Source organism: Lonchura striata, chromosome 1, assembly GCF_046129695.1.
Source record: "Lonchura striata isolate bLonStr1 chromosome 1, bLonStr1.mat, whole genome shotgun sequence".
Classification (NCBI taxonomy): domain Eukaryota; kingdom Metazoa; phylum Chordata; class Aves; order Passeriformes; family Estrildidae; genus Lonchura; species Lonchura striata.
The window spans coordinates 13,683,041-13,709,149 of NC_134603.1; the positions used below are offsets into that span (position 1 = coordinate 13,683,041).

General features: G+C 39.3%; 2 protein-coding genes and 1 long non-coding RNA gene across 4 annotated transcripts in view; 2 read left to right on the forward strand and 1 right to left on the reverse strand.

Moving 5' to 3' along the window:
• The window catches only part of MRPL13 (mitochondrial ribosomal protein L13), a 31,339-nt gene extending 12,480 nt beyond the window's left edge, over positions 1–18,859 (forward strand). The window contains exons 5-8 of one of the 2 annotated variants that reach the window (XR_002466906.3): positions 1,938–2,024; positions 2,337–2,458; positions 17,037–17,194; positions 18,785–18,859. Coding sequence is in view for 1 of the 2 variants with exons in the window: in XM_021546488.3 (XP_021402163.1) it covers positions 1,938–2,024; positions 2,337–2,458; positions 17,037–17,061 (234 nt within the window). In the remaining variant the exon portion in view is untranslated. Of the gene's footprint in view, positions 1–1,937; positions 2,025–2,336; positions 2,459–17,036; positions 18,525–18,784 lie in introns of those variants that run through there. The other variant, XM_021546488.3, reaches the window with a different exon arrangement.
• Positions 18,860–18,961: 102 nt separating this feature from the next.
• Positions 18,962–26,109, reverse strand: part of COL14A1 (collagen type XIV alpha 1 chain) — a 109,575-nt gene continuing 102,427 nt past the window's right edge. The window contains exons 46-48 of the mRNA XM_021546489.3: positions 21,805–21,882; positions 20,723–20,878; positions 18,962–19,366 (exon numbers count right to left, since the gene is read on the reverse strand). Coding sequence (XP_021402164.1) covers positions 19,044–19,366; positions 20,723–20,878; positions 21,805–21,882 — 557 coding nt within the window. The 3' untranslated portion in view covers positions 18,962–19,043. The remainder of the gene's footprint in view (positions 19,367–20,722; positions 20,879–21,804; positions 21,883–26,109) is intronic.
• LOC116183265 (uncharacterized) lies at positions 21,017–25,046 on the forward strand. Its single transcript, XR_004147856.2, has 2 exons — positions 21,017–22,199; positions 22,988–25,046. It is a non-coding gene; the product is annotated as an uncharacterized LOC116183265 (long non-coding RNA).

Below are 26,109 nucleotides of genomic sequence, written 5' to 3' on the forward strand. Positions count from 1 at the left end.
GTATTGCTGGTTGGATCTGCCTTTTCTGTGACACAACCTTACTCAAGGTGTGAAAACAGTCTGTACCACTTCACTTAATGCTTTACTGATGTCTTTAACTGGACACCACAGCAGTGAAAGTGAACTTGTGGCTGTAGGCAGAATTTTGGGCAAGAAGTTGGATGTAAGTTGGTCTTTCCAGTAGCTGGCTTTGGATTTATTTTGGCTTGTAGAATAGTCTTTGAGGCAGAAGTTACAAAGAAGGAATTTTTCCAGCACTACCTTCTGTGTCCTGGCTCCCTGTTTAGCCTTCTGTTCTGTAGTTGGACTAATGACCTTGCAGTAAATCAGAATCCTGGGCTGCTTTCAAAGCAGCATGGCCAGCAGGGTGAGGGAGGTGATCCTCCCTCTCCACTCCATGCTGCTGAGGCTCCACCTGGAGCACCATGTCCAACTCTGGGGCCCCCAGCACAGGAAAGGCATGGACGTGTTGGAGCAGGTCTAGAGCAGGACCACAAAAATGATGGGGGGGATGGAACACCCCTCCTATGAGGAGAGATTGAAAAAGCTGGAGTCATTCAACCTGGAGAGGAAAGGACCCTGGGGAGAGCTTATTGTGGGCCTTTCAAGGATATAAAGGGGGCTTACAAAAAAGATGGGTTCAGACCTTTTATCCAGACCTGTAGTGACAGGACACATAATATACTGACCTAAATAAATTATAGTCTGCTTTACAGGCATGAATAAGTTTTATCCCTAAAAAGCATTAGTTTTCATCTTTGATTTTTAATACATTAGCATTTTTTATCAGAGCATTTTTATCACAGAAGGTATCAAAACTGTATATTAAACTGCTATATTTGTCCTGTCATCTTGATTTATTGTATTTGTCCACAGATTTATGGTACTGGCTGCATAACAGCTGAAAATCTTATCTTAATGTGGTTCAACCTGGGAACTCGGTGATTATCTCTAAAATTTCAATTTAATTCCTTTAGTTAATTTTATAAAAATACGTAATTTCCCTCAATACACTTCAGAAAATATCCAGGTGCCTGTGAAATTTGTTTGTGCTTAGTGCCCTGCATTTCAGTGTGGTTTATCAGCTTGAGATGGATGCTGCAGTAAGCATGCCTGGATAGTTATTGATTTGGAGCTAGTTTATATCCAGGTGTCCTGGAGCAAACATCTTACTTACAAAATTGCATGTGGGTCTAGCTTTGCTGTCCTTTATGAAACCTTTTTAGTCTCCTACAGTTGTGTACATTGTTTTACGTTTACAAATGTTCCCCTTCTGGATGACATCCATAACAATGTGTTTTGTATTTCAATAAAAGGCATCTTTATTAGAGTCCTGGTGAAATTTGTTTGCTTTACAATGAGCACTATCTAGAGTAGATGTACAAATTCTATTCATTCCTGATGGTTAGAAGTGAGACCGTTCATCTGGAACTAATAGCAAGGGCTATAAATATAAATAGTAAGTGTTTTGATATGTCAGCTTTGCTTAAGGTACAAAACATTAATTATAAAAGTGTTTTAAATACAGCAAATTACACTGTTAAACTGGGAGCACTTGGAAAATTTAAGTGTTTTTCTTTATAAACAATGTGTGTATGTAAATGTGCAATAAAATACACCACAAGCTTCTCAATTCTTTGAAGTTGAATGATCATACGCAGTCATCCATAAAAAATGCTAAATATGGCTCTTAACTTTCTAAGCTGAATTTTTCTACATGTCTCTTAAAATAAGTGTTTATGTGACAAGGAGTAAATATTTCTTCTTATAAAATTTAGGTCTAGAGCTCCTTCTGGGTGTGGTGCCAGAACTGCTCCGCCTGAAAGATGACTAAGAGCTTCAATGATGAACAAAGTGGACAGATGGAACCACAGTTAACCTATTTCATGTTATCAGTAACCTCCCTGATTATTTGTTACTATGTTACCTTTCCTCAGATTGTTAAACTGGCTGTTTATAGAATGCTTCCAAAAAACCTTCAGAGAAGAACTCTGATGCAGAGGCTACATCTGTTCCCCGAAGATGTGAGTAGCCATGCAGTTACATTTTCATCCATGTGTTACATAGAGGTAAAGAGGGAGTGTTAGCAATAGCACTGATTTCATAAGTAAGTAAATTAAAACAAAAATCAAACTTTTTTTATATATATATTTATATGTAGTTGGGTGTTTTCCATATTATTCCACAGAGATTCAAGACATATGAGATTGGTGTATTTAGGTCAAACACTTGGCATGAAAAATGCAGTACTAATGACAAATACTGGTCTGGCTTTGTGGGCAGGGGTGTTGTTTGTTAAACAGTAAAGTAGTTAAGACTATTCTCACCTGTCTCAGGTTATTCCAGAAGATATAGAGAAGAACCTTCTACAAGAGATTCCTCAGCCACGTGCAGTCCCCAAGAGGTTAGATGAATATACACCAGAAGAAATTGCTGCCTTTCCGAAGGTTTGGATTCCGTAAGTATCTTAGACTTTTTAAGAGGACACATTGACTGAATATGTATTATGTAGGCTCCCACATTATTAGTAAACAAAAGGTAGTCATTCTTCTCTTTATGTAATATTTTTTTGGAGAGACGAGGTCATTAAAGCAAAGAACAATGGTTGCTAAAATTTTCTATTTCTGGTTTGTTTTCTTTTACATAAGGAAAGCTTTACTTAAAATCTTATATTTTCAACTCCTTGCTTCATCAAAATGAATAAAGTAAAAATCTTCATTACCTGATTTGAGTTGGATGTGCTCTATAAGGCATAACTGTTAGCAATAGCCAAAGGAAATGCCACTCAGGTCTGTAAACTTTCAAAAGCTTATTAGAAATCACTTGTACGTAGGTTCCTCACCTTAGATAATACTATAATATGCTTGTACATCTTTCTGTGTAGTAGAAGCACCTCTGTGTTACAGTGTCTGTTAAAGGAAATAGAATCCAGCAAATACCTTGCACCCTCTTCTGAGCTGAACAGGGAGATTGGTTTTGACTTCTTCTAACCCATGTCACTGGTAAAACTTGGTATATTTGATTTTATCCTCAATACTGAATGGAGCTAAAAATTCCTGAGACCTCCTGGTTTCTATGAGATTTCTGTGGATTAGCCTTGAAGAAGTTTAGATTCTGCACCATTGACCAGAATTCTGCAGTACTTTACAGTAAAGCTGATAAGTCTCTCCTGTCGTATGGTGTGCTTTAGTCTTCTGTAAGTGTGATTAATATTAAAACTGATAGAGGTTCTCCACAATAATTCAGCTTGAATGAGGAGCTGGCACTTAGTTTTAACTTACTAATTGGGAATATCTGTATTGTCAAAGTGTTGTGAATTGTGAAATAGTGTTGTGCTGACAGAGCTTTTTAAATTAATTTCTTTGTCCCCACACACTCCCATAGTTCATCTCCTTAGGACTGGGCCACCTTAATTGTGTTGACTTGCAGGTGTGTGTGGCAGGGGACAAATTAACTTGATATCTAATTTAGTCATTGCTGTCAAACTAAGTTCTGTAATATCTTCATGTCAGCGTATTAACTTTGGGGAAAATCTGCAAGATCTGTAAGAGCACTACTGCAGTTAGAATTCCCCTCCCATAAGAATTCCCTCCAAAGGAATTCAAAGCACAGAGAAAATAAGCATCCTCTTTTTTTTAATCTTTCTCTCCTCTGCACTCTTATCTGGATTGATTGCTGGTAACTGCTCTGTATGCAGTCTTCCTACTCTTTGCCAGTTATGGGGGCTGGGGAGTGCAGCCTTAGAATCCTATAGCAGTTTTGGAGGCTCTCAGCTCAGAGGATCATAGTGCTTCTCCTGTGGAAGAGCTAGGGAGCTCAAGTGGGCATTATGGTGAGAAAAAACAGGGAATAGGTGGGCCTGAGAGGAACAGAATACTGGGTCTAAAATGAGTGACAGAATGTTAGAGAGAAGTGGAGCTAGTGGTCTCTGGGTGGGGTAGGGAAAAAGAAATGGGAGTTTGGGAGAATTTTAATGCTCTGAGTGTAGAGACTGGGGCAGAAGTTTCCCTTCAACCACCTACTCCATCTAGAGCCACATTTAAAGGCTTGGAGACACACCTAACCCTTGCTGTGTTAGACTTTTGTCCCACCTGCTTTTATGCTCTCAGGAGGTGGTAAGATCTAGCAGAGGGAGAAGAATGAAGATGGTTATCTTCCATCTCTGCACTAACTGGAGGGCTCATTGCTGTTGCAATTTCGGCTTCTTGTCCTGGCCTGCAACCAGACCATTTTTGGTGTCAGATAGATTTTAATTTAACCTTCAGCTCACCTTTTTACCAGTTTTTATCTCGGAAGAGTTTCCAATATGAAGTAATGGGGAAAATAGTGATAAAAAATAATGTGATTAAAAAAACAGTTTTTCCTGTCTGAATGAGAAAATGTATTTTGATTATGTGGCATTCAGATTTCAGGGCTGGGGGGGAAGAGGGCTTAGTTAGCAAATAAAAGATGAAGAATTCAGCAAATTTGGTAAAATATCTTTCTGATGTGATAAGTAAAATACTGAGGTGTATAAAAGGGGACTTAAAATGAACCATAGCCATGTGTCCACACTGTTCTGATTAAAATGCCAGCTGGAGAGTCTGAGAATAGATAGCTTTGCACCAAACACATTAAAATAAAGGGTGTATGAATATACAGAGGTAATAGCATCTCTGTTCTGAGTTTTTTCCGTGTGTGAACCTATGGAATAATAATAACCCATGCCAACCCATGTTGGCATTGTTACAATATTCCTGTGAAAAAGGAGAAGGAACAAAAATATAAGTATTTAAATATTCTTCTTTTTAGAGGCATATACCACAAATATTCTTTTAAAAAGAAATCAGAAAATGGACAGCTTTGTTCAAAAAACCAAAGATATTGTGTAAATCTGATCATTTAAGATGTACTGAGAACGGTACTATGTGACATGAAAATTACTTCAGAAGAGAAAACGTAAAGGGAACATGAGTTGTTTTGTAGAAATCCAAATATTGCAGAGATATACAAGCATCTTGGAATGCCAAACTGACTTTCTGTTTGGGTTCCTTGTCATTTCAGTCTTTTCAGCTGACAGGCTGTCCAGGGAGGTTGTGGAATCTCCAGCCCTGGAGATGCTTAGAACTCACTGTACAGCTCCTGAGCAACCTGATGTAATGTTGAAGTTAATTCCTCTTTCAGTGTAGTTCTTCTGGATGCAAATTACTCTCTGGTTCTTTATAAATGGGGAAAGTAAACAAACATAGTAAAATAGATTGATATTTTAATAAACTGTGTTTAAAAAACACAGTGCTAATCTTATTAGTCCGGTTTCGCTTTTGCTGGGACTGTTGTTTGTTACACTGTATTAGGATCTTAGAAATCTGGGTGAGAACACACCATGCTAAAATGAGTGGCCTCTTCTTGTCCCCCAAGTTCTGCATTTGGGATGTAAAAAGCCTTATTGTGGACTTGGATCTGTGAGCTTTTGCAGAACCCATCAATAGCTTCCATGCACTATGAGCAGTCCTTACTGAAGGAAGGAAAGAAGATGAAGGACGCAGAAAAGCTTTAAACTCTTTTTTTTTTTTTTCTTCTTCATATGGTTTTAGTAATTCTTCCTGCCTTATGTGACTTTTGGCTTTAATTATTATTTATCTTCCATGAAGTTTTGAGGCTGGTGACCAACCTATTTACCAAAGAGTAGATGTTCAAAATGGAATGAAATATCTCTGAGAGTGATTAGAAAAGGGAGAAGTGAGAGGGAGACAGTGTTAGTGGTTCAGCTTCTTTCTACAGAAAAAAAAATAGTTGATACCCTTTAAGATACCTGTATGCTTTAAGGGAAAAAATCAAATGAAAAGCATCTTAATTAAAGGTATGTAAGTCTATAAATACAGATAAACACAATTATGAGTAGAAAATTAATCTTTGAGGTTTTACATTAAAACTTATACTCTTAAAATGTACCTTACTGACATAAGACATAAGATGGATAATAGGGTATGAATGTAAATAGCTGAATTTATATCAGAAATTACTAATATCAGGAGGAAGATAACCTTTTCCTCTTTAATTGGAAATAATAATGTAAATTTTCATTTGGAATGTGAAGAACTTGCTCAGTGCTGCTAATGTTACTGGACCTTTTGGCTGTATTTTGTGTTAAAATGTCTTGCTATAGAGGGTTCTTTAAAGGCTCTTTTGCTGGTAGTTGGAGACTGACCCACCACAAAGACACGATATGCAAGTGGGACACTAAAATAGGGACATAGTTTTAAGGAAAGCACAGGTGTGGAAACACAGAAAATAGTTTGGTTTTCAGAGTGGTGAGCCTTCCCATCACCTCTCCTACCATGACAGGACATCAAGAGGTATCCTGCTCCATGAAAGTAGAGAATTAAAAGTCAGAATATTCCTAGTCAGAGAAGCTTTCCACAAGCATTCTTTCCTTTATTCCTAATCAGAGCCAACTGACTTTCCAGCTTGTCTAGAGGCTCTGACTTAGATCCTCCATGGAGAGGTCTGAAGTAAGTGGGGAAAACCATGTCGATACAGGAAAGTAAATTATGTCTGATCCAGACATACTTCAAGGTCAAAAAGATCAAAAACAAGTTCCTTTGACAGAGTTTGATCTTGTACTGTGAATGAAACCTTTATTTCAAGTGTGTTTGAAATTTCAGATTGTATGTCTTTTAAATGAGTTTAAACAGGAATCATCACAGAATTCACCAGTTACGTATGACTAAGCAAACAATTCAGTTCCATGAAAGCAAGGATACATCAGATTAATGGGCAAATTTTCCTGTTATATACCATTTGAAAGTTGTTTAATTGTCTAGGTATAAATGTGTTTTAAGACAATTTTAAAGGCAGGAAATTGTTTTTCAAGAAGTATTTAAATGTTACCAAATACATGGAATAGCAGCTCTGTGTTGTTCCAGTGAGAAGGATGCATTCCTGGGAGTTTCCCTTAAGAAAGCAGAGCTGTCTAATTGCATAAAGTGTGCTCAGGCTGGTGCTGGTTTGCAGACTGAGTGCCTGGTCCAGTGCCAGACCTCCTAGGAGCTCCCCTTGGGCCAGACAGCTGCTTGCTTGTCCTTGGGGGAACAAGTTCTTCTACACTTCCGAAGTTTTGAAAACTCGGTATATTGTAAACTCTGCAATTTGGTTTTTGAAAACCAAACACCTTCTTAATGTTAATATTTCTGAGTAACTTTCCTGATTTTTGCCCCCATCTATACATCCTGCTTTAAGGCAGGGCTTTGCAGAGCCTGGTCTGAAGCCATGATTGTGTTCCAGCCAAGCAGCATGGGTTAGGCAGGGTCCCAGTACTGACGCTGCTTGTCATCTCCATGCCACGGCATGCAACTGGAAGTTCGTCAGCAATTCTCTGTGGCTTTGAAAGCAGAAAATCACAATGTTCTCAGGCAGAAATTTGTAGGTGATGAAACATAAGCATATTGGATGCCTGTGAACTTCAGATGGCTCTGATAATCCTCTTACATATTCTGTGCCACTCCAGTTCCTCCCCAGTTTTGTGTCCTTAAAACCAGCCTTGCTACTCAGGCAACCAGAAGCCATCTGTGATGTTCCCAGCAAATAAATTTGTGGGCATTGGTCAACAAAAAAGCTTTTGGGTTAAAAAATCCTTTCAGCCGCCACATCCTTTTCTGTTTTCTTAGAAGAACTGCAGCAGTTACTAATCTTGCACAATTCTACAATTTCTAGTGCAAATTTCTATTTTTAGTTACATAGATTATTTCTGGAATGTAGTAATTGAACAGAAGAAGAAGCCAGAGATATCCTGATTATGTGGCTGAAGGAATGTTCTAAACAGTACTTTTGTATGTGCAAGATGCCAACAGTTTTTATTAGGTTTTGTTTTGTTTGTTAATTTCTTCAGATAACTTCATGAGGAGCGAACACCAAAAGACACTTCACATTATATTGCATAGAGAAATTACATCTGGAGTATTTCCAGTGATGTGCTGTGTTACAAATTATAACTTGCAGTTTTTACTACATATACATATATACATGTGTTTATACATATTTTTTTCTCCCTACAATGAAATGTTGTTGCTGTCGAGGCAGGACAGGAATGAAGAGACTCTGACTCAGAAGGCTGCTGAGAGTAAAACTCTGATTTATTTAAAATACACCGCTCTTTTATACAGAGCTTCACAAGGATCAAATCCATTGGTTCTGAAGTGGAAACAACCACACCATTGGTGCAGAGTGCTTGACGCACAGTGATAGAACTTAACTATAAACAATGTGAAAAACAAGAGAGATAAAGAATTATTTACATTCTTTCCCAGCTCTTTCCCAGGCTTTTGCCTGGCTAGAAACTCTCAGTTTCTTTCTTTGACTGAATTTGAGACCCACAAAATGTGAGGTAAAATAAAGGAAAAAGTTTTGGAATAGTCACTCTTGTTACCTTGAGAAGAGCAGAGGGAAAGCCATAAAACCATCTCTAAAGATGGTGAGGTCTTGAGCCATTTTTATAAGGACCATCTCAAGTTTATTTATTAGCCTTTAAAAATTTGGTACGAAATTTAATTTCTCCAGTCTTTTTCTTAGTTCCTGTTCAGTTGTAGAGTGTGTCTGCAGCTTCTTGGGATTTGTATTGTGTTTTACATTATAACTCACTTGCTAATACTTGTTTTTTATCTCGGGCTAAATATTGCTCCTTCAGTTTTAGTGCTCATCTTCTCTCACAAAGCAGGGCTAGCATGTAGCAGTCTTGAGAGAAGACTTGGCCAACACAAACTTCTGTAAAAGACTGCATCCAGTCTTACTTTTTCCTGAAAAACAAACTGTATAAATCAGGAAAAAGCTATTCTGCCAATCTAGCCCAGTTCTGTTCCAATGGAATTTCTCTGGCAGTTCATTTTCTGTGGCCTTTTTGCCTCTTGGTAGAAATCGTATGAACTAACTGGAGATCATTAATCCCCAGTCAAATCTAGGAACTATCACTGGTAACTTTTGGGGGTTTTTATTAATAAGGGCATAAAATGTCTCAGGATTTTGTGTGGCAGATTTGTGTTCATTTAACAGGAGATTTGGAGGTAACCAAGTCCCACATTTCAGGCTGGGTCTAAATTCCTGTACAAAAAGCCACACAGATACTTAAGAAGAAAATTGTTCTCTACATTAGGTTTTAGCTGCAGGCAGCAACTGGACACTAATCAAGAAGGGTCAGTAACTCTTAAAAATCCAACACATCCATGTTCAGATTGTTTAGCCTATTGAATTCAATTACTGGCTTTTCTCTGGCATGTCTAAAACAGGTCACTGCTACTGATTCTCATACCCCTTTACCTGGGGGCAGCTTAGGTTGTTTCTAAAATGAGTGTTGAAGGTAAGAGATAATAAATGGGTAATTTGGCCCTTTTACTTGAACTTTCTGAAGAGGCTCTCAAAAAGAAAGTTCCAAAGCAACTTTCCTCTTCCCTTAAAACCTGTTTATCTCATATGTGAGAATAGAAACTCAATGAATGGAAATTTGACAAGGAATAGGAGAATGGTGATATACGATACTGTTGAACTACCTGCCCAGATGAAATTGGAGTCAAATTAATTTTTAATCACTCCTTTATAAGTGTCTAGATTTCCTTTTTACACTTGTGTGGCTGACAGCTGGAAAATATTTCACCATTCCTTCACCCACTTCTCTGTTTATTTGAAGAATAACGTAATTCATTGTCCAAATCCAAGTGTACAGTGCTCCTCTGTATACAGTCCTACAGTTTTTAGCAGAATATATCACCAAATGAGTAACCTTTTATTTTCAAAAAGCATCTTAACAAGATGAAGCTTACAAATATATTCCATTGATTTAACTTAAATACTTTTCCAAACAGAATTCATATCAGCTAGGTCAAAATTAGGGAATTACAGTAAGTTTAAAAAAGCTTAGATTAATTTTGCTTAATTTGTTCTTACAGAAACTGAGGTTGTAACTGCTTTATTTGAAATTTTCATAAGCCGTTCTTCATTTCACTGAGAGTACCTAAATGCATATCAGATAACTTGATTAAAGGACACTTTCTAAAAATTACAGGTGCTAGTTTATGTAGAAAAAAAGCAAACAAGTTTCAGCTGAGTAGAATAAAATATAAATCTTTAGTTTTGTTTCTGCTTAAGAGGATTAGTCACTATAGCTGTACTGTCACAGCAGTATCACTTTTCTTACTCTTGTTAGAAAATGCAGCTCCTGTTATTGTGGTTTGTTCTCCAAGTAAAGTAAGTTATACTTGTAGAAGTGCTTTTTAGGCAAGTCAACAGTCTACATGAAAGCAACATGGAAACGGTTCTTGTGCCCCAGGCAGAGGAATTGAGGGTTTAGAATAAGCCACTGTGTGAATTGGAAATTTAGTGATAGTTGAAATATCATTAGCTATTTCACTGATTATCTTACCAGAGGCATACAACTGCCATGGGATAATAGGTATACCTTGCGTAGAGGAATGATTCTTCTCCCCCTCCCCACCCCAGCGCCAAACTGTTGATGTTTGAGTATAACCACATAACTTGGTTTTCCAGGGAATGATAGCAATGTCTTATCCTTGGGTTTTGATTTATTAGTGTGGTTAGTGAAAAAGATGAAATGTGTTCAGAAATCCCCTTTAGCTATAGTCCCCTTACCTAATAGCTATTGACTTTGGCACAACTTGCAAAGTTTTCCTGAAAAATACATGTATTCCTCTTGTTTCAGAATTTACAGTAAATTCTGTCTCTGTGTTGAAGTTTTTCTAGAAAAACAAATCTTAAATATTCAAAATGTCATAGTTTATTCATAACATAACCCTAAAATGTGTGCCAGATAGACAACAAATTTCATTTTGTATATATTGTGTGCTAATTTTAGACAAAACCAAATTATTTGGAACCTTTTCTTATAAGAAAAGGCTAAAGGCCACCTATTGCCCTTAATAAGTAGATATGAAAGATGAGCCGTAGAACCATTCTGTATAAGCAGACAACTGTCATCAGTTACCAATAATTCCACATTCCTGTGATGGTGACTTCCAGAATTATGGAGAAGAGCATCACAGTAATACAGATCAAGTGTGCCTGCCAGCAGAGAATACTGGGATCAGAGGGCTGAGGGTTAGTAAGTAAGTGGCATGATTGGTCCACAAGGTCTTTTCACTAATTGGTCTTCCAACTACCTACTTCCAACTACAGTCATCTGTTCAAAACAGTGTTGTTTATATTCCCCTAAATGAGACTTTTATGAGCTAGTGGATATCACTTGTTAAGTACTTAAAAAATTAGAGGTAGGTTAGAAGTACTTTAGCATTAATTATTTCTTTGTGTATGTCTAGTTTTTCAGACAAGTTTGGAGAGATTTTATCCTTGTTGTTTCTTAAAATTCTTGAAACTTGTATAAGAAAGTCAGGGAGAGCGTCTGTAAAACTACATAGTCATGCTGAAGTCTCCTTCAGCCTTTTGGGGAATGCTGCATTGTCCAGGAAACAGGATTGGGGAAAGGGGGTAAAAAGGCTGCTGGATAAAAAGCTAACATAGCAGCCACAGACCTAAAACCCTTTGGGGTGAGTTACTCTTAAAACATATCGATAACTGTGAGTTAAGACCAATACTTCTTTGGTTTTGTTTTTGATGAATAACCTATGCAAATGGGAATCCTACCAGGCATTAAATTTCTCAGATGTTGTACAGACTGTGAATGGAAGAGATGGATGTGCCTTTCCTACAGGATGGTTGTTAATTTTAAGGGGGTTTTTATACATCTGGAGTACTGTCTCTCATTCATGGAAGCAGTAAAATCTTAACAGAAATCGAAGCCTATAGTCTTCAAATTTTGCTCTTTTACCAGTGCTCTCATCTCAGTCACTGTATTAGCCTGTGACATAAGTTAGCCTTAAGGCACCAACCTTTTGCAGTGCTGATGCAAAAGTAAATCTTTTCTGACCACTCCTTGTTACTGCTGCTGAGAGTGCAGAAATTCCAGGGAGCTCCAGCTCTCGGGGCCGTGTGATCCAATGGTTTGCCCGCAGGTGAAGAGAAAATTGCGATTTGAGACGGAACTTCCACACCAGGTGTGCATTGCTGAGTCAAGAGCAGGTGTTGGCAGGTCACTTACTGTGCAGCACTGAATGTCTTACTCCTCAGCAGAGGCAGGTTTGAAACCATTCCCAGTCATTTACACAGGCTTGCAAGCACACATGACTGCAACAATTCCATGAGATTTGACTTCATAAAACTTGTTTTGAAAAGTCTCAGACAATGCAGTGTAATGGCAAAGCCACGTGAGTTGGGATTGTTTGTGGAGAAATGGCTATCCAGGGTTTTTGAGCTTGAAAGAAGATAAGGTCATGTTATCAAATGCTGTTTATCAGCAGCATGAAGTAGAAGAAACTAGGGAGGTGGGTCACTTCTTTTGGAAGAAGAAAGGGCAGTGTTAACTACAAATTATTGTTATAGCTAATCTCAGTGCATTTAGAAGTTCTAAGAAACAAAGTCATTTGGATTCAAATACATAGTTATGAAGAGGTATTCTGAGTCATTAAAAATGAAGAGAAAATATTTTTTAAAATATTGTCTGGATTGCAAAATAACTGCTGTACATATGGAATAGACAGTGTCATATATTACTCTACAGCATTTATTATTTCCTTAAGGTTAGTAATGCTAACCTATCTGCTTGTAAGATGCTACAAGGTTTTAGCTTGTTTGCCTAGAAATAAGATGGTGAAGTTGTCCTGTATATTTTTGAAATCAAGTTAGTTGCAGTATAGTACGGACTAATGATTATTTAGATTTGAAGTTCATAGAGTAACACACACACACTCCTTATTTTATTTTTCTGAGGCTGCTTTACCTCCACAAAGCATTGCTAGGCAAAGGGAAACATCATTGCTGGAATGTGCTGACAAGAATTTAATAAAGATGGAGCTATGCAGCAAGTCTATTCAGAGCTGATTGAAATAAATATTCACTCCAGGAGTTGAGAGTTGAACACACTTAACTATTGCAGAGGGTCTGTCTTGCTCCTTTCTCACAGGAAAAATACCCTTGAAAGTGGGTATTTCACATCACACTGAAAAAGAATATTGAATATTCTGTGAAGTGGGGGTGTCCCATCATAGTTGCAGATCTGCAAGTAGGTCTTTTTGTGCTGTTAGTTTCTGTTTGCCATCTGAGATGCTCAGAGGCTGAGGTCATAGCTTCATGAGCATTTTTTCTGGCAATAAGGCTGGGTTTTAAGAATTATCCATCCATTTTCCTGCCTCTCCATTCTGCTTGTGTGGCAACAGAATGGAGAATCAGAGAACTGACCTAGGTTAAAGACAGCCTTGTTTCATGCAGCTGCACAAAGGGGTGTGTGTATGCTGGAGTTGGTTGGAGTTGCCAGGGAAGTACACATATCTTCACCAAATTCCAGTATTAATTAATGATACAGATGCCAGCACTAAACTCTGCAGTGCATTTCAATACATAACTGTAACTGCGAAATCTGCAGAGACACCGAAGAGAGAATTTACTATGGCAAGCTGTAGCCCAAGGACAGGAGCCTCTTCAAGTTATCTTTAAAGTCAATGAAAAAAGGCAGGACTTCTCCATGTTCTAAGGTTTAGTTTGACCTCAGTCTAATTTCATGAAGTGGGGTACAGAGCAAAGCAGCTACTATTTTCCTGTAAATGGGAAAACTCTCACAGTCCATTGGTTTTTTTGAACGCTGCAGAGTGAAGGGCTGGCATCCATATCAGAAGACAACATTTATATGAAATACATCTATTCTGCACAGTTTTGGGAAGCTCTCTACCAGTACCAGTGGGGACCACTAAGACTCTTTTGTTTTCCACCACAAAAGCTGATCCTAGGAGCTGGACATAAGTGCAGGTTTATATGTTCTGTAAGTTTCAGTGGCTGTGGATTTGTCAGCATTTCACATCAGCTGTATTTCCCTTCTGATAGCTGTGAGTATGGATAAAAATTGAGAGAATTTACAGAATCACAGAATTGTGAAGGTTTGGAAAGGACCTATGGAGATCATCCAGTCCAACCCCCCTGCCAAGGCAGGGTCCCCTAGAGCAGCTTACACAGGAATGCATCCAGGTGGGTTTTGAGTGCCTTCAGAGAGGCAGAATCCATGACTTCCCTGCGCAGCTTTAAGAGATTTAAAAGCTGTAATCAGAGCTTGGGACTAGCTCTTCAGTGCCTTTTACTCAGTGGTAAAGTATTTGTTAAGAGAGAAGCACTGAGAGGCCTCCTGTAACAAAAGGGTTGCTGACTTAATTAGCTGAGTATTTTGCCTAGAACTCACAGAACTGTCTTAACACTTTTTATGTGGAGTATACAAATGTTACAAAAATGATGCAAATATTTTTTTTGTTTAAAAATATTTTTGTCAAATATAAAAATGAGACAAATATTTTTAAAATATTTTGGTGGCAGACATCTGCTGCACAGACTAATGTATATTTTCAGTGAAAACATAATAGCTTGCGTTTCAGCATAGATTTTAGAGACATTGGTTCCCACATTCCCCCATTTCCCTTGTCTTGGAATCTCCTGTCACTATACAGCAAAACTTCTTTTCCCCAAGAATGTTACTTTAAAAAGAAAAGGAGAAACAGCTATGTGAAGTTTTGCCCTTTGGGTGAATTTCTGAACTGTCTGTTCTAGGAGATAGCATTTCCTTTGTTCCAAGTGCATAAACTCAGGCCTTTGGTGAGGAAAGGCAGAAGTGCTGCCACCAGCCTCTCACATGGATTTGTGTCACTTATCAATGAGCAGTTACCCATTGATGCTCACAAGTAGTTCATAATTCTCTCTGACTAGACAGCATTTTTGTGGGTTCATATTCTTCGTCTGACAAAATGCCTGTAACACTTTTGCCAAAGTCAGTGTTTTCCAAGGCTTAGCTTTTCTGGTGCCAAGAATTCTTCAAAAGCAGTCCAAAAGCCAAGTACTAGTGGGCATAAAAAGCCTACTGTAGCAATAGAAAAGGCTTTAAAAACTTTTGTATTTGTTCACACGAGTGTTTCAGTGTGGAAAATCCTGTCTTTAAGCTTCATTAACTTAATAAGACTGCAAACTAAGAGTCCAGTGTTTTATGCATTTTTATGCATGTAAATTTTAAAACAATGAGCTTTAAAGTTGAAATGCAGATTACAAGCAAGCAAGGAAAAAAAGAAGTTTTTCACCCCAGAACAAAGTGTTGTGAGACCTGTAGCTCTGCAGCAATCCAGCATAACCCTAGATGGAAGTTTTAGGGGAGTCATTAATAGAAAAATGCAAAATCCTTTGAGCAATATATAAGAGAATAGATTGGTTTCTAAAAAGAAAGAATAATAACTATAAGCTGCAAGACAAGGATGTCTTTGTCATGTTGCGTTGCCTAAAATCTTCAGCACCATCTACTTGTCTAGGATGGATGCAGTGATAAAACTTCTAAGTCACTGCTGAGAACTTTTCAAAATCCCGTACTCTTACTACTCAACAAACAGTTTGATATAATGAAATACCTATTCTGGCATGCAGGCTGAGATCTGAGTAACAAAATATGGGATGGCAGAGAGGCTGGAGCCAGAGGATGTTTAAGGTCCCTTCTGACCCGAACCATTCTCTGATTCTCTATTCTCTGAATATCTCCAAGTATCTTCCCAGCGCACACCAGCCATCAAACAATGAGTATGTTCAACATTAAGCAAGTATGTAAACAACATATATGGTGCTTGCAGCAGTTCTGTCATGCACAAAAATACAAGCCCAAATGTTAATACAGAATATGCTATTTAAATGGGGAACAGAGCAGCTTTGTGATTCTTTACAGCATGAACACTAGCTCTTCTTTATAGTTGTTCTGTAAAATTCACACAATTTTATATGCTACTCTTGAAATAACACAAACTGAATTCCAGAGTTGCTTTCATGTGAGAACCTATGGGCTCATACAAGAGTTGTGTGAATGACTTCACTTTGCAGTGCTATTACTTGGCAAATTCTAAAACTGCAACATGGGACTAAACAAGTGTTGGATTTTTATGTGGCATCTCTGCGGCCATCTGAACTCTCAGTCTTTAAAGTAAGTCTGCTTCCATTGGTGTCTGCTTTTCATTTCCATTATTGAGCTGAATTACAAGATAAAATGTTACCACCTTTGGAAATTTAACTTGGTTACTGTAGCTGTTTGCACGTTTTCCTGTATGCCAGAATTTTTCATTCAACTTAATGGCAAATCTGACCCTGTATTCCTTTAGATGTCTCTAAAACCTTTGTTAATACCTGTCTTGTTGAGTCCAGTGAGTTCCCCAAGCTGCTTTGATCCACTGAGGAGAGGAGCAGTGAGGAGCACTGTGTTCCTGCAGGCTGCAGCTGTGTGGGATGGGGGCTGCGAACACCGGGCACGTCCTGGGACCTCAGAGACCCTGACCTGCACTGGGGAGTGACTGGGCAGAGTCCAGGGTGTGCAACTTCTCTGCAGGACACGTTAGGGATGTAGATGTGCTGATTCTGCAAACTCAGCACTCTAAAAGCCATAAGCTGGTCTGAGCTGTGTAGTTTCAGGAAGAATGTGGTTCCTGCAGCCAGTGGATGTGTGGCAGACAGGCAGGGAGAAAGATGTGCCTGAATAGGAGATCACAGAGGGTTGCAAACAGCAGTCTGCTTCTAAGATTCAAGTTAGGGGTTTTTTTAAATCATCAGTTTTAACTTTATTTAAGTTAAAACTTGTGTTGGACTGTGATGTTAACTAAAACTTACCACTTTATGCATGGATTATTCAATTTTTAAAAGTGAAGACAAATCAGTGCCTGTGTTTAAAGCCCTGTGAGACTGCATTCAGTTCAAGATGTTTTTTTGTTTTGCTTAGGAAAGCAGGAGTGACCAACTAGTCCCAATGTCTGTAAATTTTTAGAGGTCTTAGTAAATGTCTTTAATTTGTTCTGTCTTGTTTGTGTAATCCAGATAATATTCTTCTTTGTCAAAAAAACTTCACCAGAGTAAGGAAATAAAACTAGATGAGGCTGCTACTGCAGTCCTAAAGCAAAGCTACTGCAGTGCACATGCATTTATTAAAATATTTTTTTCCCCCACAGACCTAAAGATTTTCGAAGGAAGTAATAAGAATGAAAAAAAAGTGCCATCAGGAGTGCCTCTCCTTCAAAGAAAATTCTTCTACTATGGAAGGATCTGTGCACCTCAGCCAACCCTTCTCTACTGAACGTTTCTGACAGCTGTTAGCAAATTTGACTTGGTAAGATTATAGAATCACTGTATTTGAAACAGCTAAGAATGGGTTTTATCTTGTTAATGGCATCTGTACTCTGCATTGCATGATTTGGTATTTTTTAACAACATTTGATTTGATACTGTTATTAAAGAATTAATACCTTTGTAATGAATATTTGCGTCTCATAGAAACAAGACATTGACTACTGCTATGAAGTAGCTCACTGTAAAAGTTGCAAAACTTTATTCCGTGTAGGAGAATAATTATGGTCACCAGCCACAATTTTTCATCCTTGAGCTTTGGCCATCTTTGGTACATTGTGCTCTAAGGAACAAAATGACAACTACTATTTTTTTATAATCTTACTTTTTCAGACTACTGTTTATCTGCATCTAAATCTTGGGTGTGCTAAATGACAACAGCAAAGGTGGCTCTACTTTCTAGCTGCTGAATATCATTAAGTGTGTTCCTAATGGTATTTTATTCTTGCTGTTGAGATGTTACATGATTGTCTTTGGGAGAGTCAATATCCCTATGGTTCTGTCTGCCTTGGAAAGCAGCAGACAGAGCACTGCTCCACTGGGCATGGCTTTTGCAGGTGGCACACTCTGTTGGTCCAGAGTGTTGATAGCTCTGCTTGCTACCAGCCAGAACACCCCTTTGGGGTTGTGCAGTGCATTTTCTGAAGTGACTCTTCCTCACTAGGAGAAGGTCTACTGTCAGCCCAGTAGAAGAGATTTCATTGATGAAGAGGAGGACAGTCCTGAGATGTACAGGACAGCCTCTCCGTGTCGGTATATGGCTGAAGAAAAAGTGTTCAAAGCCTATGCTTTCAATTTAAACGGCCATTCTTGAGCTAAATCTTGCTCAGTCTCCAGTGCTGTTCAAAGCTGTTTATTGAGTCTCTTTTCAACTTACCTTGTTTGTAGATTATGAATTGCTCTGTGCTCAAGTGGTTGGGTTAGTGTTTTGCCTTTCTCTCCTTGTTAGGCATCCCAACTACACCTGCCAGTCTTTTGACTTGGGCATGTCAACATAAGCAATCTGCACACATCTGCAGTTGGTACAACTACCTCAGCTCATAGTTACTCTCTGCATTTGTCCATATACAACTTAAAAAATATGGCTAAATAATGTTTATACTGCATCCTTTAAAATAGAACTGTTGCCCCAAAGTGTTGGAAACCAGAAATACATTTCCTTCTCATTGCATTCTGTCCCCTGAAGATCTAATGCAGTTGTTTTGAGTTAAAAATCAAATGACTACAGAATTACTATACAAAAGCTTGCCACTTTTATTTGCATACAAAACAGAAATGACAGAGGTTCACAATAAATTATCAGTGTGCTCCCACGGAACATTCTTGTGTATTTATTTTAGGTGAGTTAAGAAAACAGTGGTCTGTAATGTAAGAAATCTTTACAAAAGGATAATAACCTGGGTGCAAGGACACCTGATGCATTGTTCTCCAGTGGAATTAGTCAGGTTACTCTGCTAGTAAACAATTAATCCAAAACAAACAGAAAGTAATCAACTGGAAAAAAATGGATAGCAAAACATTAACTTTTGTGAATGGTTCTACGTACACCACCTAGCCAGATGCATTTTTTCAGATACAGTTTGAAGAGTGAACGGAACAGTACTCCAAAGGAAAATCTACAAGTGACCTTTCATCATCAGCTAGCACCAACCCACTAACATACTAAACTTCTGGCATGCAAGATAATTACCATTATTTGTTGTGTCAACTGGCCATGTACACTTTTTTCTCCTTTAACATAAGAGCCTGTAAACATCTTCAGTGACAGGTGAGGCACCGGGGCAAAAGGCCAAACACAGGTGTGCATAAAATGTTTCCCTTTTTTAAACAGTTCATTGAGGGGGGCTTTTTCCATTCGCCTTTGTGCGTACTGGGGTCTTGGCACTCCTTTTGGCTATCCTCCTTGCGAAGCGACTGATTCCCGGGGATCTCAGCTCAACAGCTTCCATCTCTTCTTGAACAGGAGTAAACTCTGGTTGAGCAAGATGAGGTGATGGATAGGACTGGGAGTATGGGGATGGTAAGGGGTAGGACCCGTGAACTACGTACGGCTGTTGCTCACCATCATAAAGGTCCTCAGGGTCATAGATTTGGTAGGAGTTATGTGGCAACTGCACTACTGGGATGTCTTGATCAGTTGGCTCACCGTATCCACCTTAACCCACCACCACCAAGAGTATTCATACGGTTAACACAGGAGAAGGGGAGTAGAAAATTGAAGCATTCATTAGGAAATTGACATTTTATATATAGATATATTTCTATATAATGTGTGTGAGTATATATATATAATCTTTAAATACACACCTTTTATTCACGTAAAGGAACAATGAAAACATTTAACAAAATTAATAAGCTGGAACAATTGGAAACCCACCAACAGACAGCCAAGTTAGTTGGAAACCACCACCACAATTTGTCAAATATCCGGTTGTAATACTGTGTTCATTATACACTGCACACTCTGCCTGCTATAGCTTATTCCAATTATGAGCTAGAATACATGAGTAGCAGGCAAAAACAGGTCAGGCAATAATTTTTAGCAGTGCCAGGAAGCCAAGTGCATGTACAGCAGCTGTAAGTTCATTAGTGGTAGTCATTATCGTTGCTGGAAAGCACAGAGCAGTTCAGCATCCATCTCTGACCTTCAGCCCAATGAGACCTGAACCAGAATGAGCCTTTCACCTTCTGTATTGGTAGCCATTGTAAGGGATTGGGCCTTAAAACAGGAAATGAACAATGGGGAGGGGAAGTGAGGAGAAAAGGATAGGAAGAGACGACAACAAAAACATTCAGGTAAGTAAAACATACAAATCAGCTCAGGGGCAGATTAAACTCTAAACATCAAACAAATATGCCTTATGCATAACATTTGTAGTTTAGTGCTTTACTAATAAATTTTTATTTTAGGTTGGGTGATGTAATTTTTGGTAATAGTGTTAACTTCTTCCCATGGCCTCTACGTGCTATAATGAGATGGGAAAATAGGATACAGAGAAGATATAGAAAGAATAATTTTCTCCAGATGGCTTCACTGGTTAATGATGGACACGTGCATCCCTGTGCCAGGTTACATTACTACAGGTTTAGTAAGGGTCATGCTCTCATGCCACTCAGAGGCACATGGAAGGGGAGGCTGAGCAACACATTTGAAAAACTACAAGTGTAAAAACTCTGCTGTCACAAACATGAGTTGGTAGGGCTTCAACACAGAATATGGAGATGGAGCAGGCTCATACAACTATACAAACACGAACAGGACAAAACCCACTAGGCAGGATGGGTTTTACGGGCTGGGATCAGATGGTGGTCACTTTCCTTTGGTCACTATGCTGGGTCACCTTCTCTTCGTGCTGCAGTCCCACAAAGTAGAGCCATTGGACACGCAGGTTTTTAGGGGCCACCACATTTTAGTGCAAGTTTCATCGGTAGCCTCCATCTCACTTGGGCTGTTAGAAAATGCCACCCACACCTCTGCTAGCGGCAGCTGTCCTGACTGCTGGCTACTCACCTCCCATGCCGTACCCAGCGCAGGAGGATGGGTCACAGTACCCTGGAGGCCCAGCAGGACCCTGTGAGCCCGGGGACCCCGTGTGACCAGCAGGACCTCGTGGGCCTGGAGATCCTGGTGGTCCCGGGCTGCCAGTTCGACTTTCTCCTGGAGGTCCTGCATAGAACAGAGATTAAACATCTGCATAGTGTCATGAAAGCAGGGATATGAGGCCATCTTTCCTGGCCTGGAAAACATGGCACTGAGTGTGTCATAAACACTTTCAGGAGACAGTTTGAGAGGAGGAGCAAGGCATCCTGGCTCTGGCTCCCCTGGGCAAACTGAGGGAAAGACTTCAGCCTCTGGCAAGGAAGACAGAGCAGCAGCTGGAGAGGAGACCCACTTCCAATGAGCTTCCTCTCTGGCTGCTACTTCATTTTCCTAGCCCAGAGACGGCTTCTAGGCAGAACTGGAGCAAATGTTTCACCAAACATCAGACTTCTGGAAATGGATTTTCATGGGGAAAGGACAGCCCTGGATGCTTGCACAGCTCTTGATTCATCCCACTTCCTTTCAATACAGTTTCTGGGTAATGCTGTGACTTGATACCAGTGCCTAATGGCCAAGATACCCTCATGAGCAATTTTACTCCTATTTCAACAGGACCTGGTTATCACTCTCTCTGCTTTTTCAGGACCTAAATATAAATCCATGTGATATAATGTGCTTAATTACTATATATTTCTCTGTCAACTCACATTTATGTATGACATTAAGTCAACGAGAAAACAAATATAATCAATCCAAACTAATGTTTTCCCCTCCTAGAATCCATGTCAGAAAAAAAAATTCATGAAACATTTTAAAAAGGTGGGCTTGGGGAAGCAGTTTATCATAGGGAAAATGAAAATATTTGTGTGATGGGTGACACGATCTTGTGGCACATCCCAACATGATATTACATAGTAAGAGTATTATGACAGTTATGGTGCCTGAACTGCTACTCTTCTGTTACTCTCCTTAAGGAGAAAGACAGAGCTGCTGTAAGCTTCTTGACATGTGGTCAGAGTGGTCTAATCCAGATGCCTCAAATGTAAGTTTACCTGTGGATCCTGGTGGGCCTCGGGGTCCTTGTGTTCCAACACCTGGATTGCCTTTCTCTCCTTTCTCACCTGGTAAACCTAAGGAAATAGTATTCAATCACATTTTGATCAAAAGTGTGAGTAGTGTTTATTATTGAACCAGGATTATAGTTCCATATGTTATTTTTCATCTAAAAACAGATGGCAGAGAAGGAAGAAGGTGAAAATTAAAAATTGTTTGGTTCTTTTTCCATCCCTCCCCTGACAGCCTCTGAAGGGAAAAGTCATTCTTGGGGTCTTAAACATTCCTGCTGCCATGGTGGTTTCATCAGGATGGCATGCAGAGGCATCAGCCAGTTTCCAGGCTGCACTTCCTGTGGAAAGCTGCCTCTGAACTACACCAGTGCGCTACTATTGTAAGTCAGAAGAGTCTTCCAAGCCTCATAGCTATAAATTACTGTGTGGCCCAAAAAAGTCAAATTTCAGTGCTACAGCAAATTTTCCTTCAAACATTTGCCCACCAAAGAGTGGTACAGAACAAGATTGTTCATGGAGAGAGTTGTTACCAGTTATGGCAGATTCTTTCTAACACATGAGAAAGGAATTTTATCACAGTCAAAATCTGACCCCCATGTAAAGCACAATCCAAGCATTTCCCAGTCTTGAAACTCTGATATTCCAACAGGCAGACCCAGTGAGTTGTGCTCCTGCACTCGCTTGTGGGGCTAAGTTTCTCTCCTTGTGTCTGATCCATGGAGATCACAAATCTCATAGTTGAGAGAAAGCACTGCTAACTTCCAGCTTTCCATCCTCAGCACTATTGCTATGGCATCCTATAAAAGCACTTGCTATATGTAGCCATCACAATAAGCAGTGTTGAACTATAGTAGGTGTCAGAACTATAAATTCCAGACCCTGAGTTTCCACTGGTGACTTGGAAATTCTCATAAAGTCTGTGTTTGATTTGGATGGTTCAAAGACACCAAATCCTGGCTGGTTTGTAGGACCTCTCTCCCCCCATTTTCCAGACCTCCCTCCCAGCACTGCTAATTGCTCTCCTGGCTTCACAGCTTCCCCACTTTCAGAATTAAAGTCTATACATGGCACCTTCAGCAACACAGAGCAGGAAGAAAACAGATGCTGCCCTGGATGGGGCAATATCTACAGTTCCACTGACTGGGCTCCTTCCCTCCTCTCTGCTCAGGTAACTGCTACCTCTTAGGGCAAAACAGCTGGAGAACACCTCATTTTTGCAAGGAATCACAGAATATGCCAAGTTGGAAGACACCACAAAGATCATCAAGTCTGGTTCCCAGCCCTGTACAGGACCATCACCATGAGCCACCATGTGCCTGAGAGCATTGTCCAAAAGCTTCTTGAGCTCTGTCAGGCTGATGCTGTGGCCACTTCCCTGGGGAGCAATTCCAGTGCCTGAACACCCTCTGGGTAAAAAACCTTTTTCTGATACCCAGCCTATGCCTCCCCTGACACTTCAGGCCATTCCCTTGGGTTTGTCACTGGTCACCACAGAGCAGAGATCAGTGCCTGCCCCTCCTGACAAGGAAGTTGTAACTGCAATGAGGTCTCTCCTCAGTCTCCAGGCTGAACAAACCAAGTGGTCTCAGCCCCTCCTCATCAGGCTTCCCCTCAGGGAGTTACAGAAGATATTTTTTACCTTCTTAAGCTAATTTGTAATGGAAGCAAATAAATAAAAAGTCTAAGTGTGGAAAAAATTGTAATTAAAACCCCTCAGTGGCAAAGAATTGCTCGCACAAGTTTATCAAATACGAGTCTGCTGAACTGAAGTGGATTCAGCATCTGTGGAAGAGTTCTGGGTCTTCTGCAGGAGCAAGAGGCTTCCAGGGCAACATAATGTCTGGCCCAACGACATGGAAAACACAAGTTACACCACTGCAACCAGTAAATCCACAGTGAGCACATCATTTTTAACCAAATCATGGAAGACCTTTTTACCTTACCTCTACAAGGTTCTTTGTCACTGTCCTGGCATAGTTAAGGCATTGCCTGTTTGTTTTGCTTTTTTGCCTTTTATTTCCTTCAGTTGTATAATTTTGAGGGAAGGGTGGTGGTGGTTTTTTCCACATGCTTGAAATTTGCTTAGCCCTGGCTTGCTTCAAACATATGCAGAAACTCATCTATTGCAATTCTCTGTCTGTGCTGCAGGCCTTGTAATAAGGTAAATGTTACAATCCAAATTAACTCTCACCACAGAGGACCTGCAAGGAAAGGTTTGCCCTTTGCAAAAGGTAAAATCTGTTTGTGTGAATTGCTTTTTTCCTTAGAAGATTGACCCATTACAACCATCTGCAATCTACACAGCTGTTTAGTACAAGGACCATTGCTTATCCTACTGCATGATAACATTACTTGGTGACTTCAAAGGCAACAGCCACAATGTTTTGAAATCACAGCCTGCCATGCACTCAATTATAATTATTAACACATAAAACTACACACTCATATGTGATGTTCACAGGATAAAATGTCAGTAAGAAATGCTAAACATGGAATGAATCTACTCAGGCTAAGAAGAAAACATTTATTCTAGAATAAATGATGAATATCTTGTGCAGGGCAAACCTTCTTCGAAAGCAAACACTGAAGGCCAAGATAAAAGTCTGCATCAGGTTTCTTTTAGTCTGATTTCCAGTAAAGTTTATCCAAGTTAAAGAGAACATAAACACTGAGGCAAAAATATCCTACTCTTAAGGCAAAATGCTCATGAGTTAAAGCCATGAGCTTCCCTAAGGGACTTAAGAGACTCACAGACCTCTTGGTTCACTCCTGATAAATGGCAGAATATTCAAAATTGACCCAAGTCATATTTGGTGCTAGCAGAGCATGGCTCACAGAAAGTCAAGCAAACAAGCCATCACTCTTGTGGGTTACTGCATTGTGGGTTGCTGCAATGGTTAATTGCCCTAGAACGAAAGTGTGTGTATCCAAACTGCCATTTGAGTTACGAATGCCTTCGGATCCCAGGAACTGCTTTCATATCTGTGCTCTGGACATGCTTCAGCAATAACATCAAACTGTCTCCCCCCTCATAACCATGGCTTTACGTCTTGTCCCCATCCAAAATACACGTCTTCAGTTCAGCCCCATGGAGATCACAAGCAAGTGAAATCAATTATTTCCAGCCCTTCATTAAAAATAACTGATAGCATCAGTTATTGAAAACACCAAACTCATGAACATGTTCTCTAGCAAAGAAAAATAAATTTCCATGGTATCTGCACAAATGGAAATCTCAGGTGTTCTTTACCTGTTTTGTCTTCAAGAAAATACTGTCCTGTGAGAACTATGCACTTAAGAAAAATTAAACTATACCAAAAATGTCCTCTTTTCAAGATGTTCAGCTGTGAGCATAGTGTAAAATAACACATGGTTGTGATTTTTTTTCTTTTCTAATACAGATGAAGCTAAAACTGGAAATTAAAATATTTAGTTGATGAAACTGGGAAAAGTTCCATTTAATTCCACTGAAATTTTGCCATCACAGCTGTAAACGTGTCTTTTGATAACACATGTTTAACTGGCTCTTTCATATGAAGCCAGGAAGTAAATAAGGATGAAGCTGTGCTTGAGAACAGTAACTTTCCCAGTGACAGCTTAGGTATTTATTGTATTTTAATCATAGTGGGGATGGGCTGAGTAGCTGTAAGTTTTATTCACCACTTTAGACCACATAAGAGCTGAAGTCCATTCAGTAGTAGAAGAGCTGCACTTTCACAGCATCTGAAAGTTAGCAGTGCCTCAGAATAATTTTTACTATGGCTTTTCCATTTTTCCACAAAGTTGAGAAAACTACCCATATATTACAAAAATAACTAGAAACCAAAAAGAAGAAAACAACATGTTGATTCTTTTGGTTTCTGTACCATTTTGCAGAGATGCAACTACCTCCTGGGCACTCAGAAGTCAGGCACTAGTTGTTTAAGTCCCAGATCATAAACAAAAACAAAACAAAATATGTTCAAACTAGCTGAAAGGAAGATAGAAACCAATGCTGTGAGCTAGTTAAAATTAAAATAGAGATAAGGGCTGTGAATAATCAGTGTTTGTTTTTTCTTCCAAACTCCTATACTTATGCAAATAAGCAAAGAGCAAAATTGTAGTGATTTATCTGGGATTATATGCTGTAGGGGCCTGGTAATACAATGTGGCCTCTCAGCTGGCAACAGACACTGAGAACTGAATCTGGCGAGGGAATGACTTGTCCTTTCTCACTGAGGTGGTCTTTCTTGGAAAGACCAGCTCAATGTGCTACTACTAAGGGGAATCCCATCCAGGAATGGGACATCA